Source organism: Hyperolius riggenbachi, chromosome 2 (assembly GCF_040937935.1).
Source record: "Hyperolius riggenbachi isolate aHypRig1 chromosome 2, aHypRig1.pri, whole genome shotgun sequence".
In the NCBI taxonomy this organism is placed as follows: domain Eukaryota; kingdom Metazoa; phylum Chordata; class Amphibia; order Anura; family Hyperoliidae; genus Hyperolius; species Hyperolius riggenbachi.
The window spans coordinates 335,766,218-335,784,791 of NC_090647.1; the positions used below are offsets into that span (position 1 = coordinate 335,766,218).

Below are 18,574 nucleotides of genomic sequence, written 5' to 3' on the forward strand. Positions count from 1 at the left end.
CCCCTAGTAACTAGAAATTAAGACGCCGACATGAGAAAAAAAAGGAAGCAGCCTGACAGTAAGACATACATAAATGAACATGCAGATCAGACATCTGAAAATTTATTTTGTGATAATTTAAGCTTAATAAAGGTAAAATCATCCCTCATCTTCTGCAGCAATTTTAATGTGGACAACTGGCTGGGAGATGATTGGCCCACTGCTTTATTTCCATGGTACTGCAGGGAACCTCCTGCCTCTCCCTCCCCTTCTCACATTAGTTCAGCCAAGCCCAGCAAGAATGAATCTTCACTGCCGGCCAGCACAGTATTGGCTGAAATGATCATGAATAATTATTATCCCCAGTTAATGCCAAACCTTTTTATGTGGCTAATGGCCTTTATTTTAATCAAAGGCTCAAAACAGGAAGTAGAAACTCAGAATAGGTTTTATTTTTCATTCGGTGACAAGTAAAATGTAACCTTTTACTTCAAATACTGCAAACTAGTAATCATGACGTGAGTGAGTGTTACTGCTACCTTTATTCTACAGAAATTAGTCTCAAGAAGAATGCATCAAAGACGCTGGATATTGATTTGATCAGGTGATTTTATAAATTGCTGACTGGGTGTATTTAATCACATTACCATGCCTAATTTCTGCTTCCTGTTTTAGCTTGTACAGGAAAAAAAAAGACTGGAGCATGATCATATGACTTACCAGCCAACCAGAGATTTATAAAAATCAATCATGACCACCTACTAAAGAATTGTTCCCCATAATTCCCCTCTGTAAACCCCTACTGAAAAGCCAAAAAAAAAACAATCTTTAAAATAATAAAAACAAACAAAAAAAACATTTAAGGCCCTGTTTCCAGTACAGAATTATATGCTGTATGGTCACACAGATATGAATGTTGGCAAGCATTTTCATGCAATAAAACACACAAAACATTCACTACAGTAAACGTCATTGTGTGTTACATCACAAGAACTAACTCCCAAACCCCCCCCCCCCCCCCCACCCACCCCAGGTGGAATGCTGCATCTCAGATTATTTGAACAGCACCTCAATGTGGAGTATGTTCAGAGGTGTAGGCGGGCTTTCCTTTCTAATAATGGTGGCTAATGGAAGGCATGTGGCTTATACAGCCGCACTCCAGAGCTATGTAGGAGATCACTGTTGGGAAAGCCCATTAGCTGTCATGTGAATGTCAGGTAAAGATTAAAATTACAACACCTAAAGGAATTTTTCCACATTGCTGGAAGGACATGCATTATTACTTTGGAAATCTGACCCAGAGCCTCAAATATTTGGTGTACTTAGTTATAGCTCTGGAGCACAGGTAGTGGTGTTTTCCCTATTTAACCATGTAATTCCTTTCTGGTACCACAAATCTAAGTATATTAAGATGGTAAAGAGGGATATAAATTTCGTGCTTGGGTCCAGCGCCACACCCGTAAATCTGCTCCAGCCACCCGCTGAGTCTCTGTACGGAGGCGTGATTCGTTGTCTTCAATAAACTGAACTGCTCGATCCCAGGATTTCTTCAAACGTCTCCTAAACATTGACAGGGAGGAAAAAAGTTGTGTTAATGTATTATATTTGCTTTAACTATCATTTAGCTCTGGTATTCCTGACATTCTTTCTTATACTGCAACTAGGGCTGGACAAAAGCCAGGAGCCCTGTAACCAATGTGCCTAAAAACATTACAGCTGGTGCCCTTTCCTGACCTAATATAAAGGATACCACATCTTCCCTGGCTCCTGGAATTAGCTCCTAATTCATGAAGCCTAAATTCATTTTTCCATTATTGCTAATAAAATCAATTTTTTGCTGATATATTGGAAGAATTGCAGCTTCAACCTAGCTTTCCTGGCTTCAGGATACTCTGCATGTATTTTCTTGAGTCACAGTACATCACGTTCACATTGAAGCATTCTCACGTTAATGCTGAATCCCTCAACTGTACTTGTGCTTAAAGCAAACCTGTGTCAAAAATGTGCTTAATAAGCTGAATATAAGTACAGCTATAATGGGTGAGAGTAAGAATTAGTTTTCGGTCTGTCTTCTTATTAGTGGTCTGAATATTTTCTGATTCAGCATTTCAGTTTCTCAAGGGGGAAAACCAAGAAGTCTATTTCTGTGCCCTGGATTTGCTTTCCTTAGTGCATGTGAGAATGACTGCTAGTTCCAGTAAAGTGTGTGCACTGACTATAGCTGCCATCTCACAGTACTGATATACACATGAACGAAAAATATTTGGATGGTAAGGGAAACCAACACAAATGCTTCCCACATTAGGCCCTGGGCTGCAGTTTTCTTCGTCTCACAGAAAATGCTGTTCTACGTTAATTGAAGACTGATACCCATTAATCCCATCACCAATATCATGACTGGAGATGGTGACAGTTGGCCCATGGGAGCAGCTAAGTGAGACAGGAAAGGGCAAACTCAATTTACAATTCAGACTTAAATCTCACTCCATACACCTACTAAATGGCAATTTCAGGGAAAAGGCAAAATTACATTGAAGTCATACTTGGAGCAATCATAAGAACGTAACATGTATAATGGTTTCACATGTTTGCTCTACTCCACAGGATTTGGACATTGGTTACAGTATAAAATAACCTAAAATAATAATGGAGTGCACATGCCTTACTGTTTTTACTTCTGTTCTAAAAATACAAGCTTGCCACTATTTACATTAAGAAAATGTACTTACATTGCAAGACTTTTTTGTTAATGTACTTCTGCATATATTGTTCCAGTTGCATGCTGCAAGTTTCAATGTTCACCACAGCATACATACAATACAATCCACTTTTTCTTCTAGGTGATATGTTTACACCTTGTCAATAAAAATGACTTAAAGGGGTTCTATGGATACTTCTAAAAAACAAAATTGACACTTACCTGGGGCTTCTATCGGCCCCCTGCAGCTGTCCTGTCCCGCGTCGTCCTCTATGATCCTCTATTCCCTGCCGCCAGTCACGGTCCAATTATTTGTGTAACTAGACGAATACAATTGCGCCAGGGAACGGAAGATCGTAGAGGATGGCGCGGAACAGGACAGCTGCAGGGGGCCGGTAGAAGCCCCAGGTAAGGTCAGTTTTCGTCTTTAGAAGTAGCCACAGAACCTTTTTCAAGTACCCCTGAACTCGTTTTTAAATCATGCACTCTTAATGCCTTTTTATTTGTTGTGCTGTGAAATACGTCACAGCACATTCCTCTCCCTCCAGTACCCAGTGTTCCTAGTCCTGCTTAGCTGTAACATTCAGAACGTCAGTTATGGGTGAGGAGGAAGTGTCATTTCTTTCTCTTCTCTGCCTGTTTTTAGTTCCGCCCCCTCCACTCGCTGCTTATAGTTCCACATAATTGTTACAATATACAGCGCGCAGGGGAGCTGCACTGTGTGTGAGCTTGTGGTAATTGAACTCATAAACCATAGTTTACTAATAGCTGTATTAGTACACTATCATTCCAAGCTCAATTACTCTGTGTACTGTAACAATTATGTGGAACTATAAGTGGCGAATGGTGGGGGCAGACCTAAAGATGGGCAGAGAGGAAGAAAAACTAACACTTCCTCCTCGCCCGTAATCAAGCGCTGCATTACGGCTTAGAAGAGCTGGGGACACAGGGGGCGCTAATGTTTAAGCATGGTGCGGTAACATGTCACAGCATCACAAACAAAAATGCATTAAAAATATGTGATTTAAAAACGGGGTGCTTTAAGTTACCAGCAAGCAAGGAAATACTTTTAGCAGTACATATTCATCTACTTTTTGGTACTTTTTCAACTGCAGAGTGCTGAAAAAATTATTTTAAACAGAGCATGAAAAATTATCTTATAGCAGAAAACTTCGGAGAAAAAGTGAATTGGATCGTGCTGATCGGCTGTGGAGTCGGTGCAAAATTCATCCAACGACTCATTTTATGAAACAGACGACTTCAACTCTGACTCCAGGTACCCAAAATGTTTGACTCCTCAGCTCCGTCTAATTCTTACCAGGGCTGTGGAGTCGGTAAAAAAATCACCTGACTCCTCGGTTTATACCCAAAATTGCTCCAATTCCTTAGTCTAATTCTTACCAGGGCTGTGAAGTTGGTACAAAAATCATCCGACTTCGACTAGACTTTAAAAAGTTTATTGAAACTACTGACTCCGACTCCAGGTACCCAAATTGCTCTGACTCCACAACTCTGGTCCCCATAGTGTGGTATAGCAAATATCCTGCACAGTGTAAGGGCTGGTGCACACCGAGCGGCTTTTTGGGCGTTTTCAGATCCGCTTGCGGCTGCGGATCTGCTTGGTCAATGTATCTCAATGGGGTGGTGCACACCAGAGCGGCAGGCGTTTTGCAGAAACGAAAAATGCCTGGGTGAGGCATTTTTTGGATTTCGGATGCGTTTCTGCCTCAATGTTAAGTATAGGAAAAACGCAAACCGCTCTGAAAAACGGCACTTCAGAGCGGTTTTGCAGGCGTTTTTGTTACAGAAGCTGTTCAGTAACAGCTTTACTGTAACAATATATGAAATCTACTATACTGAAAACCGCAGCAGCAATCCGCAAAACGCCTCATAAAAATAAAAAAAAAGCGTTTAAAAATCTGCTAGCATTTTGCGGATCTGCTAGCGGGTTTTGGTGTGCACCAGCCCTCAGTAGGTTGTATTGATGGGCTGCAACTGTGTAATGCAGAGCCTTATAGCAGATGTTTTCGGTCTACCGCTAATGTTTCCTATGTCTTCAAACATTTCCTTAAGCAGGCCATACACAAATCTAAAGCACAACTAGCTGCATCGATTGTAATTTCAATGGATTCACTGCAAAAATCCTTCAAAATTAAAACTGGTTGGTAAAGTCCAATCAATTGGACGCGGCAGTAGATTGACGGTTCACAGCTTGCACTGCATCAATCAGTGCAACGCTGCAGCTGGATAGATTTCCAATAGACTTTATGGTGAAATATATTAAAAATCTGTGTGCAGTGTATGACAGGAGGGATTTGATCCATCTCTAAACAGACGGAGCAGGGAGGAATTAATATGTTTGCCAATCCGGTGGCAATCTAAGCATGTATGGCCACCTTTAGAATCCACTACAGTGGCATGTCCTTTTTTCCGTTCAGAGGCTTAAAAGAGTCTTCTGTCCCAAGCAAGGTAGAGACATGCAGAGACTTATAACTTAGGGGGAAACGTTTGTTTACCTTCCTTGGTGGAATTAATGGCATCTTTATCTTTTCATAACTCTTCAACTAATGAAAAAAAGACAAATACTTATATAGCGCTTTTCTCCTGGCGGACTCAAAGCGCCAGAGCTGCAGCCACTAGGACGCACTCTATAGGCAGTAGCTGTGTTAGGGAGACTTGCCTAAGGTCTCCTGCTGAATAGGTGCTGACTTACTGAACAGGCAGAACCGAGATTCGGACCCTGGACTCCTGTGTCAGAGGCAGAGCCCTTAACAATTACACTATCCAGCACTATCCCGCCCCCCTCCCCCTTTTTTATGAAAGGTGTACATTTTTATTACTTGTATATGATTATATCTATTACTAATAAACTGCATCTCTAATTAATGCATACATAAAACTCAAGGGTGAACTAGGGCCTTAAAGGGAACTTGAAGTGAGAGGAATATGCTGGAACTCTCTATTGTATGGTGTTGCCGGAAGTCTTCTAAAGTGATCCTCTGCCTCTCATACTTTTAGAAGGCCCTGAACAAGCATACCAATCAAATTTTTCTGACAAAAATCTGGAAAGATTAGTTGCATGCTTGTTTTAGACGTGTTATGTAGACACTAATGTGGCCAAAGAGATCAGCAAGACTGCTAGGCAACTGGTATTGTTTAAAAGGAAACAAATATGGCAGCCTCCCTTTAAGTATGTAGCATTGACAACACACATACTAGCAGGAAAGATGAGAGGCTGCAAGTTTTTTTTTCATTGTTACATAAAATAATGCATCACAGGCACCCATCTACTGTATATGCTCCTGCGCCTTGCTTATTGCTACAGACGATTGTGAAAAAGCCTAGGGAGCTGCATTTTAAAGGGAACCTGAAGCGAGTAAAATTATTTAAAATAAACACATTATGTAGCTACAAATGAATATTACATATGAACCTCACTGTCAGTTCCTCTCAGATGCTCACCATTTTCTTCTTACAGTGATCCCTTCCAGTTCTGACAATATTTTGTTAGAATTGAAATCTTCCAGTTGCTGTCAGTTATATATCAGCAGCTGTCAATTACAAGTTAATGTGCAAGGTAATGTCCAGGTTTCCCTATGGCACAGGTGTGTGGTATTGCGTGCTGATCAGGAAACTGTTAGGGGGTAATGGCCATTTTTAAAATGGAGGAAGGAAAAGCCCATTGATCACAGTGGACAAATGGGACATAGGAAAGGAGAAAGATTGAGGAGTAGGCAACACGGGAGGTAAGTATGGTTATTTTGACTTTTTATTTTCAGTTTGGGTTCTCTTTAAAAAAGGGAATGCTTTCTTTGATATAACTTCTAAGTGGCTTTATCATTGCAGACAGATTGTCCAGGTAATAGAAAAGAATTTAAAAATGACAGGACTACTATCAGCAAATCAAGAGCAGAAGAAAATCAGAAATGTGTACGTTAACCCCAATGCCATGGTGGAAAACTAGCGGTTGAAAAGGGTTAAAACTTTGGGGAGGGAAAAAAAAAAAAATGTTTCTCCAGATGACTTCAAAAAGACTAATGGCATTTGAGTATGATGTGCACAGATGCAGCGGCTGCTGCCTGAAGTGCTCACATGTACTTGAGTGCATGTCAAGTTTAGGTTGTTTCTCATACTTGTGTCCTTGACAAAGAGGTCCTGTATGGATGTTTGCTGACTCGTGTGTTAAATTTGCAATACTGTATGTAAGTGTGGATTTGTATTTATCCATACGGATTACTACATGTGGTGGCCTCAATTAGAAGACTAGCATCTGCCTTGAATAAAGGACTTCATACCAAAGGTGTGCTGAGGATCTCTTCTAACCTGTGGAGAAATATTCCCTTACATGATGTCCCCAGAACCAGAACATCCACATGCTATCATGGGCTACATAGGAGTCCTGTTGGGGAAAGCTCTCCCATGTGGTAACACACTGAAACAGAAGTTAGCAATACAGGATGGGCCCCAAGCACTGTCACTGCTTGGGACCCCCAACTGAATGCTGCAGGTCTGAGCGTGTCTTTAAATTGGCTGACTTGCTTTGCTTTGCAGACTAGATAGTTAGCAGGTGCTGTTTGGTGAGTAAGGCAGGGAACACACTTGCAGGGGCTTTTTCCCTGTGACTCCTGGGTCTCCATCACAGTGTACTCCCCTTTGTGTTCACGTCTTTCGCCACAGAATTGATGTATGCAGCAGAATACATTGTAATTGTGAACCTGTGGGTCATACGGAAAGCAGAAAGCTGAGCAATTTTAAAAAAAATGCATGGAAAAACCGCAAATGAATGGTAACCATGTGCGTTTCACGAGCGAGGCTACTGACTTCAATAGCCAGTGCAGCTGTGCCCGTTTTGACATCCACAGCAAAACCGCTCTATTCCCGCAAGTATGTTCCCTGTCTTTCCATGTGTTTTAGCATTTAATTCAGGTAGTAATTGTGGGTGGTTTCTCTAGTAGTGAGGGCTGCCCACTCCGTCCCCTGTGGTGTAGAATGCTGTTTGGTGGTCCCGATCGGTGGCAGCACCCATATTGCTCGCCTCTGAAGCTTTTAGCATCCCATAGGTAATGCAGCTCACAGGCCACATATTAGTGGTTGCTTGGGACCTGGAGACTAGCTGCACAGGCTACCACAATACTATGGGAAACTGAAGGTCTCCTTATAGTATTAAGGGAGATTGTGTAATTCAGTTCAACCCGTGCTAGATTTGGTTATTGGCTTTTCTCTGCAGACCAGATACATGGCAGGTGCTGCTTGGTGAGTAAGCATTGCCTTCCACTGTGGGAACACAGACAGCAGTAAAACCCCTTAATTATAAGTAATTGTATAATAGCACCAGGATTTTTAAACTATAGGTAGTTGTAGTTTGTTATAGTTTGGTTAATTATATGGGTTTAAGTTTATGTAATGCTGATGATTAACTGAGATGCTGTAAGCTATGGTGACTGGGGAAGTTACCACATCTAACTGACTATTCCAGTAGTTTTATTAAAAATTCCTAATGTTATACTGAAAAATGTGAGGAATAAGTGTACTAAGCTAATACAGTGACTGCACTAAGACAGGAAACTTTGATTTCTTTCAAATCAAACTTTCTCTTTATTAAATGAAGGTGGATATTCTATTTTATTAAGGCTTACTGCATAAGAGTTCATTTTAACAAGAGATCATTACAGGCTGCTGCTTACCTGTCCTGAGGCGATATAAGTGTGTCCCTGACATGAAAGATGCCAATGTACGGGTATGCTTCTATTCCCTGGGTCCAAGCCTCGTAGTGATTCTTCACAATATCTTAAAGAAGAAAACAGGACAAGTGATAATTAGGCATCCCTTTTTTGCTAATTATTTATACATCTTACAGAAAAAGTGACATACCAATGATCTTCTTAACCATCTCGTACATATCCTGCTCTTCTTTTTCCATCATCTGCCAGTGAAATCTCAAGTAAATCAAAAATAACCAGAGAACAAAGAGACCTGTTGGAAAAACAGACTGTTAAAGGCAAATTGGCACAACCACAACATTATACATCAGTATTTCAGGGCAAGTCTAGTGTGAAAAATGCTATTTTGCACAGTAAATCTTTCTTTGATACTGAACAAGAATTGACACAGCGTAGTCCTGTTCCCCTATCCAGGTAACTAAGATTTTGACAAAAGGTTCACTGGGGCATGGCTTCACTAGAGGTTCCTTACATGCAAAAAAAAAAAAAAAAAAAAAGTATTTTCTCTAAGACATACGTTGTATACATTGGAGGAAATGTTCACTAGTGCCTGTGCTAAACCCAGATCGCAGAGGTCTCCTCTCCTGCATGGTCAGCAGAAGCCATCACTAGGAGAGCAGTGCGAAAGAGGAGAGGTGTGCGATCGCCGCTGGAACCAAAGGCTGAGGTGAGCCGGTGCTGCCGCTGTTCATATTAACTATACACAGGCAGCAGAGAGGACACAAGACAGGGGAAGACACAGGAGGGCAGACAAGGGCACAGAGGGGCCAACTAGGGCAGACCCATTCCAGTGTTTTAAGGGCTTGTTCACACTAGGAGAGCTTTTTAAAGGGAACCAGAGATGAACGATTCACACAAAATAAACATATCAGTTGATAGCTTGTAAAGAATAAATGCTCTACCCGCCACTCTGGTGTGCCTTTTTGAGTGCTTTTTATCCATTATCGCTCCAGGAAATATCCAATATGGCCGCCGGCTCATATTCCTTCTGCTTCCAGGTTATGAGGTGTTCTGGATGTGCTGTCTAGGCTATATGAGACTATAGACAAGCAGGGCTGCTGTGGGCTTTCATCTGTGTGCTTTCAATTTCATATTCTGGTATGCTTTGTGGCTGCCTGTAGGAAGTGTCTCTCATAGTAATGAAACTGCATACAGTAGATAATAATGACAGGCTGCACAGACAGAGCACACAGATCACACAGCCACACTTGTCTGTTAGACAGAGATTTTTCCTGCAGCAGCAGCCCCTCCCATGTCATCACAGCTCTCAGTATGTAAAGCATGAAATTTGAGCCAGGAGGGGGAAGGCTTGGGCTTGAAAAGAATCCACAGAAGAGTGACTCAGCTATAATGATTCCAGGTCAAACCTCGACTGAATAGTCGGTGGATTCTTATCACAGTTGATAACAGATAGATTAGACTGAGAAGAAAAAAACTAAAAGCAGGGTAGGTGTTTACTGTCATGTTCCCACTGATAAATGTAATAAAATACATGAGGGTGCTTCGTCTCTGGTTCTCTTTAAGCGCTAGTGATTTTGAAAAGCTCTTCCTAATGCAATGCTATAGGTTTTGTTTTTGTTTTTTTACAAAATCACATTGCTCCAGTCAGAACACACACAAAGGATAACATTAGCATGAGCTTTTAAAGTCACAAAGCACTTAGAACAGCTCTTGTCATGTGAACTAGCCCTAAGGGAAGCAAGGAGACTAGAGTTAGTGAAAATTTACCATCACTGAATTTGCACAGGTATTAAAGTGGACCTGAATGCTTGCACTGGACAGAAGGAAATCGGATAGAAATGCATCCTGTATGTACTTAGAGAGTTTAGACTGTCGAATTCCCCCCTCATCTGTCCAATCACAAGTTGCAATTTGATCCCTTAGCTGTATCAGCTGACTGCCACAGCAGAGAGCTCATTTGTAAACACAGAATATTAACAAGATGTCTGCTTTCATGAAAGCAGGAAGTAGACACACTGCAGATTTATATCAGCTGTAACAAAAATGTTTTTTCTTTAAAGGTTATTATGCTGTTGTGCATCTTTTAGAGCAGAGAGGAAGTTCAGGTCCGCTTTAAAAATTAGTATCAATGGTTCTTGCTTCACAGAGCTTATCACTCCAGGAGTAAAGGTGGACGTTTATAAGCAATCTGTGCTCCTGAGAGTAATGATACCATGGTTGCAAAGACGTGCAATTTGAGCTCACAGTTTGTTTTCATACATTCTCAACTGGCTGAATGCTGAAATAAAGAGTATTTAGCAGTAAAACACTGTTTTACAGCACTACAAATCTGTGATGAGGGCAACTTTATTGCAAAGGTGAAAATTGCAAAGGAAAGTTTACATTCAATATAAAATTGCTAGATTGGTGCTCATCTCTCTATTTCAGTCTGCAGCCAGCTAAGAATTTCCAAACTGACAATAAGCTCTGACTGCACTGAGTATTGGAGTACTGTTGTCATGAAACTGCAGGAGGAATTAGTTACACAGGAGAGGCAGAGCTTTTGTTACTCATTTTCAAAAACTGCAGCAACACTGACTGGCAACTACGGTAAGTCGGTTTCTGTTAGAAACTGCACAGAATGATCGTTTTAGGGTTTGTTCACATTATATGCGCTGCCGTGCACATTTCAGCAGCACATATGGTGTGCAACATGCAAGAACGTGCGCTGTGCTGCACAGCAGTGCTATGCACTCTCACACTGCTGCAAGCATTTGTTTGCCATACGCAGCAGCACTGACCCTTCACTGCAATATATATAGAGCAAAACTGAAGGCACTGAGTATTTCTCTACAAAACTGGAATATCACTTTAAATACCACACACACACACACACACACACACACACACACACACACACACACACACACACACACACACACACACACACACACACACACACACACACACACACACACACACACACACACACACACACACACACACACACACACACACACACACACACACACACACACACACACACACACACACACACACACACACACACACACACACACACACACACACCTCTTTATCATTAACCTCCCTGGCGTTCAATATTCCCAGGATTTCTGTGCAAAAAGTCATAAAATGTATTTTTAAAAAACTTTTTTTCCCTGTAACTTGCCAAAATGTGTCAAGCAAGGGTCTAGTATACAGTGCAGGAGAGTATTGATGTGTATGCATGTTTATACTGTTCACAGCATGTTTTTATGGACGGATATATCTGTCCATACCGCTAGGGAGTTAAAGAGGAACTCCAGTGAAAATAATGTAGTAAAAAAAGTGCTTCATTTTTACCATAATTATGTATAAATGATTTAGTCAGTGTTTGCTCATTGTAAAATCTTTCCTCTCCCCGATTTACATTCTGACATTTATTACATGGTGACATTTTTACTGTGGGCATGGGTTATGTAGCTGCTTCTAGCTGTTTTGGCTGTTAGAGACAGCTGTAAACAGCTAATTCCTGTCTGTGAACCTTGTTACATTGTAACAAACTGCCAAAAGTACCGCGGTACTCAGAGCTTCTTGTGGGAGGGGTTTCAGCACAAAATCAGTCATACAGCGCCCCCTGATGGTCTGTTTGTGAAAAGCATTATATTTCTCATGTAAAAGGGGGCATCAGCTACTGATTGGGATAAAGTTCAATTCTAGGTTGGAGTTTCTCTTTAAGGGCAAAAAAAAACTGGCATTAGCAATGTGGTGCGTGGCACCTGCCGCACCGCCAAAAACAGGCCTTCAGGGAACTTCAGGTTAGTACACATTGTTACCTGTCTGGCAAACGGCCAAGCAGGAAGTGACACGAGTCTGTGGTCACTTCCTGCTTCAGGTATGCGGAAGTGCACGGAAGCATATTGTAAAAATACGCCAACTTCTGAAAAAACCTGCGTCGCCATAGACTAGCATGACTTCCGGGTCGATGCAGATCGCCACAGGAGCCATGCGGTAACATGGAGATACTCTAGAGGTAATTCGGGTACTTCCGGCGCAGTGTACCGCAACGTGGGAAGTATGAACTCCATAGACTTTCATTAGGCTCTGGTAGCAGTGTGGCAATTTGCTGCACCTCACCAGTATAAAAGGGCCCCGAGGAAAGATTAAAACTCGCTCAGAGAATCGTTTCAAAGTGGCAAAAGCTACCATAGATAGATTAACCACTTCACCCCAAAGGCGTTTTTACCCTAACGGACAAGAGCGATTTTCACTACTAATCACAATGAAATGATATATATCTTGTTTTTTTTACCACCAATTTGGCTTTTTGGGGTTGATATTTGTTTTCAGTAAATACTTTATTTTCTATGTATTTTAAAGGGAAACAAGGAAAAAAAATTAAAAAATACACTATTTCTCCAATTTCATCTCCTATAGTTTTAATATAAACACTGCTACTGTACATACAACCTACACATTTTATCTGCCTATTTGTCCTGGTTATCACAAGATTTTAATTATATCCCTAGTACAAAGTATGGTGAATATAGTATTTGGAAATAAAGGTGTATTTTTTTCCCCCCACTATTTTCACACACACGTGCATGCGCACAGCGGCCACACCACTGTGTGACTTTGTCTTGGAGCCATTAAGAGGCTCTAGCAGGACGTTTTTATAAGTCAGGTTGTCATTAAGTGGTTAAAAAATAAAATAATACTACTATAATGTTATCCACTCATATAAAACCGTCTTGCAAGTGCATTCCAGGTTCACAAACAGATGGACAAAAATTGTTTTCTATAGTTTGAGCTGAGGCTGAAATCAGGAAGCAACTTTAAAGAGAAACTCCAACCAAGAATTGAACTTTATCCCAATCAGTAGCTGATACCCCCTTTTACATGAGAAATAGAATGATTTTCACAAACAGACCATCAGGGGGCGCTGTGTGACTAATTTTGTGCTGAAACCCCTCCTACAAGAGGCTCTGAATACGCAGTACTCCTGGCAAACTGCCACAATGTAACAATGTTCACAGACAGGAAATGGCTGTTTACAGCTGTCTAACAGCTAGAAACAGCTAAATAACCTGCCCACAGTAACAATGTCACCATGTAATAAATGTCAGAATGTGAATCTGGGAGAGGAAAGATTTTACAATGAGCAAACACTGACTAAATCATTTATACATAATTATTGTAAAAATGAAGCACTTTTTTTTATTAAATTATTTTCACTGGAGTTCCTCTTTAACTAAAACTCTATGGGCTTGATTCACAAAGCGGTGCTAACTGTTAGCACGCCTGTGAAAACCCCCTTAGCACGTCTAAACAAGCTTTATGCGTAAAACTTTACGCGCGTACTGCACAGAGTGCAGGGCGCTCCGTGCGAAGTGCCCATTAAAGCCTATGGGACTTAGCGCGCGTAAAACTTTGCGCGCGCAAAGTTAGCGCGCGATCTGATTGAGAAATCCGGTGCTAACCTACTTAGCACCCTGGTTAGCGCGTCTAAAGACTTTAGACGTGCTAAGTAGGTTAGCACCGCTTTGTGAATCAAGCCCAATATGTGCTAGCCCTACGGATCATGTACTAAAGGGTCTAGTTAGAAATTCTGCCTTGGCTGAACTGTGCACTTTGCAGAATACAGTATAGTAGTACAGTATAGTTAATAAGGAATGGTAATGACACTGTATATGTGCAACAGTGGACAAGCTACAGAGGCAAACAACACCACAAAAAAAGAAAATCCTACCAAAGAGTGCCAGGAAAAGGTTAGAAATGGCTGTGTGGAGAGCATTCTTCAGACGGCAAGTAGTTCCTAAACGTGGATGCGAGGATTCCAGGCAGTAGACATCTGGTCTTGTGTTAACGATCTCAGTATTTATGTCCTTTGCCCTAAAAGAAGATGATGTGAACACTCTTTTTTAATACACCAACATATTCAGTCTAAGATTGGCAGATGTGTAGAATGTAGTTGGTATGTAAATATTAACCACTTCTGACTGCAGGGTTGTTTTTCAACTAATGGACTAGAGCAATTTTCACATTTCAGCACTGCGTCTATTCATTTGGCAACAATTTAACCACTTGAGGACCTAGGGCTTTCTACCCCTTAAGTACCGGCCACTTTTTTTCCATTCAGACCACTGCAGCTTTCACGGTTTATTGCTCGCTCATACAACCTACCACCTAAATGAATTTTACCTCCTTTTCTTGTCACTAATAAAGCTTTCTTTTGGGGCTATTTGATTGCTCCTGCGATTTTTACTTTTTATTATATTCATCAAAAAAGACATGAATTTTGGCAAAAAAATGATTTTTTTAACTTTCTGTGCTGACATTTTTCAAATAAAGTAAAATTTCTGTATACATGCAGCGCGAAAAATGTGGACAAACATGTTTTGGATAAAAAAAAACCCATTCAGTGTATATTTATTGGTTTGGGTAAAAGTTATAGCGTTTACAAACTATGGTGCAAAAAGTGAATTTTCCCATTTTCAAGCATCTATGACTTTTCTGACCACCTGTCATGTTTCATGAGGGGCTAGAATTCCAGGATAGTATAAATACCCCCCAAATGACCCCATTTTGGAAAGAAGACATCCCAAAGTATTCACTGAGAGGCATAGTGAGTTCATAGAAGATATTTTTTGTCACAAGTAAGCGGAAAATGACACTTTGTGACAAAAAAAAAAAAGAGTTTCCATTTCTTCTAACTTGCGACAAAAAAAAAATGAAATCTGCCACGGACTCACCATGCCCCTCTCTGAATACCTTGAAGGGTCTACTTTCCAAAATGGGGTCATTTGTGGGGTGTGTTTACTGTCCTGACATTTTGGGGGGTGCTAAATTGTAAGCACCCCTGTAAAGCCTAAAGGTGCTCATTGGACTTTGGACCCCTTAGCGCAGTTAGGCTGCAAAAAAGTGCCACACATGTGGTATTGCCATACTCAGGAGAAGTAGTATAATGTGTTTTGGGGTGTATTTTTACACATACCCATGCTGGGTGGGAGAAATATCTCTGTAAATGACAATTTGTTAATTTTTTTTACACACAATTGTCCATTTACAGAGAGATTTCTTCCACTCAGCATGGGTATGTGTAAAAATACACCCCAAAACACATTATACTACTTCTCCTGAGTACGGCGATACCACATGTGTGGCACTTTTTTGCACCCTAACCGCGCTAAGGGGCCCAAAGTCCAATGAGCACTTTTAGGATTTAACAGGTCATTTTGCGACATTTGCTTTCAAGACGACTCCTCACGGTTTAGGGCCCCTAAAATGCCAGGGCAGTATAGGAACCCCACAAATGACCCCATTTTAGAAAGAAGACACCCCAAGGTATTCCGTTAGGAGTATGGTGAGTTCATAGAAGATTTTATTTTTTTGTCACAAGTTAGCGGAAATTGATTTGTATTGTTTTTTTTCACAAAGTGTCATTTTCCGCTAACTTGTGACAAAAAATAAAATCTTCTATGAACTCACCATAGTCCTAACAGAATACCTTGGGGTGTCTTCTTTCTAAAATGGGGTCATTTGTGGGGTTCCTATACTGCCCTGGCATTTTAGGGGCCCTAAACCGTGAGGAGTAGTCTTGAAAGCAAATGTCGCAAAATGACCTGTGAAATCCTAAAGGTACTCATTGGACTTTGGGCCCCTTAGCGCACTTAGGGTGTAAAAAAGTGCCACACATGTGGTACCGCCGTACTCAGGAGAAGTAGTATAATGTGTTTTGGGGTGTATTTTTACACATACCGATGCTGGGTGGAAGAAATATCTCTGTAAATGACAATCTTTTGATTTTTTTTACACACAATTGTCCATTTACAGAGAGATTTCTCCCACCCAGCATGGGTATGTGTAAAAATACACCCCAAAACACATTATACTACTTCTCCTGAGTACGGCGATACCACATGTGTGACACTTTTTTGCAGCCTAGGTGCGCTAAGGGGCCCAACGTCCTATTCACAGGTCATTTTGAGGCATTTGTTTTCTAGACTACTCCTCGCTGTTTAGGGCCCCTAAAATGCCAGGGCAGTATAGGAACCCCACAAGTGACCCCATTTTAGAAAGAAGACACCCCAAGGTATTCTGTTAGGTGTATGACGAGTTCATAGAAGATTTTATTTTTTGTCAAAAGTTAGCGGAAAGTGACACTTTGTGGAAAAAAAACCAATAAAAATCAATTTCCGCTAACTTTTGACAAAAAATAAAATCTTCTATGAACTCGTCATACACCTAACAGAATACCTTGGGGTGTCTTTTTTTCTAAAATGGGGACACTTGTGGGGTTCCTATACCGCCCTGGCATTTTACGGGCCCAAAACCGTGAGTAGTCTGGAAACCAAATGTCTCAAAATGACTGTTCAGGGGTATAAGCATCTGCAAATTTTGATGACAGGTGGTCTATGAGGGGGCGAATTTTGTGGAACCGGTCATAAGCAGGGTGGCCTTTTAGATGACAGGTTGTATTGGGCCTGATCTGATGGATAGGAGTGCTAGGGGGGTGACAGGAGGTGATTGATGGGTGTCTCAGGGGGTGGTTAGAGGGGAAAATAGATGCAATCAATGCACTGGGGAGGTGATCGGAAGGGGGTCCGAGGGGGATCTAAAGGTTTGGCCGAGTGATCAGGAGCCCACACGGGGCAAATTAGGGCCTGATCTGATGGGTAGGTGTGCTAGGGGGTGACAGGAGGTGATTGATGGGTGTCTCAAGGTGTGATTAGATGGGGGAATAGATGCAAGCAATGCACTGGCGAGGTGATCAGGGCTGGGGTCTGAGGGCATTCTGAGGGTGTGGGCGGGTGATTGAGTGCCCTAGGGGCAGATAGGGGTCTAACCTGATAGGTAGCAGTGACAGGGGGTGATTGATGGGTAATTAGTGGGTGTTTAGGGTAGAGAACAGATGTAAACACTGCACTTGGGAGGTGATCGGACGTCGGATCTGCGGGCGAACTATTGGTGTGGGTGGGTGATCAGATTGCCCACAAGGGGCAGGTTAGGGGCTGATTGATGGGTGGCAGTGACAGCGGGTGATTGATGGGTGGCAGTGACAGGGGGTGATTGATGGGTGGCAGTGACAGGGGGTGATTGATGGGTGATTGATAGGTGATTGACAGGTAATCAGTGGGTTATTACAGGGGAGAACAGATGTAAATATTGCACTGGCGAATTGATAAGGGGGGGTCTGAGGGCAATCTGAGCGTGTAGGCGGGTGATTGGGTGCCCGCAAGGGGCAGATTAGGGTCTGATCTGATGGGTAACAGTGACAGGTGGTGATAGGGGGTGATTGATGGGTAATTAGTGGGTGTTTAGAGGAGAGAATAGGTGTAAACGCTGCGCTTGGGTGGTGATCTGATGTCGGATCTGCGGGCGATCTATTGGTGTGGGTGGGTAATCAGATTGCCCGCAAGGGGCAGGTTAGGGGCTGATTGTTGGGTGGCAGTGACAGGGGGTGATTGATGGGTGATAGGTGATTGGCAGGTGATTGACAGGTGATCAGTGGGTTATTACAGGGAAGGATAGATGTAAATAATGCCCTGGCGAATTGATAAGGGGGGGGTCTGAGGGTAATCTGAGCGTGTAGGCGGGTGATTGGGTGCCCGCAAGGGGCAGATTAGGGTCTGATCTGATAGGTAACAGTGATAGGGGGTGATTGATGGGTGATTGATGGGTAATTAGTGGGTGTTTAGAGAAGATAACAGATGTAAACAATACATTTGGGAGGTAATCTGACGGCGGGTTTGCGGGCGATCTAATGGTGTGGGTGGGTAATCAGATTGCCCGCAAGGGGCAGGTTAGGGGCTGATTGATGGGTGGCAGTGACAGGGGGTGATTGATGGGTGATAGGTGATTGGCAGGTGATTGACAGGTGATCAGTGGGTTATTACAGGGAAGAACAGATGTAATGAATGCACTGGTGAATTGATAAGGGGGGGTCTGAGGGCAATCTGAGCGTGTGGGCGGGTGATTGGGTGCCCGCAAGGGGCAGATTAGGGTCTGATCTGATAGGTAAAAAGTGACAGGTGGTGATAGGGGGTGATTGATGGGTAATTAGTGGGTGTTTAGAGGAGAGAATAGATGTAAACAATGGATTTGGGAGGTGATCTGATGTCGGATCTGCGGGCGATCTATTGGTGTGGGGGGGTGATCAGATTGCCCGCAAGGGGCAGGTTAGGGGCTGATTGATGGGTGGCAGTGACAGGGGGTGATTGATGGGTGATTGACAGGT

The 18,574-nt window shown here is 42.1% G+C and overlaps 1 protein-coding gene across 1 annotated transcript in view; it reads right to left on the reverse strand.

The window, feature by feature from the left end:
- Positions 1-1,013: 1,013 nt before the first annotated feature.
- Positions 1,014-18,574, reverse strand: part of LEMD2 (LEM domain nuclear envelope protein 2) — a 67,275-nt gene continuing 49,714 nt past the window's right edge. Inside the window, exons 6-9 of the mRNA XM_068265511.1 lie at positions 14,087-14,229; positions 8,549-8,650; positions 8,362-8,464; positions 1,014-1,539 (exon numbers count right to left, since the gene is read on the reverse strand). Of these exons, the coding sequence (XP_068121612.1) occupies positions 1,386-1,539; positions 8,362-8,464; positions 8,549-8,650; positions 14,087-14,229 (502 nt within the window). The 3' untranslated portion in view covers positions 1,014-1,385. The remainder of the gene's footprint in view (positions 1,540-8,361; positions 8,465-8,548; positions 8,651-14,086; positions 14,230-18,574) is intronic.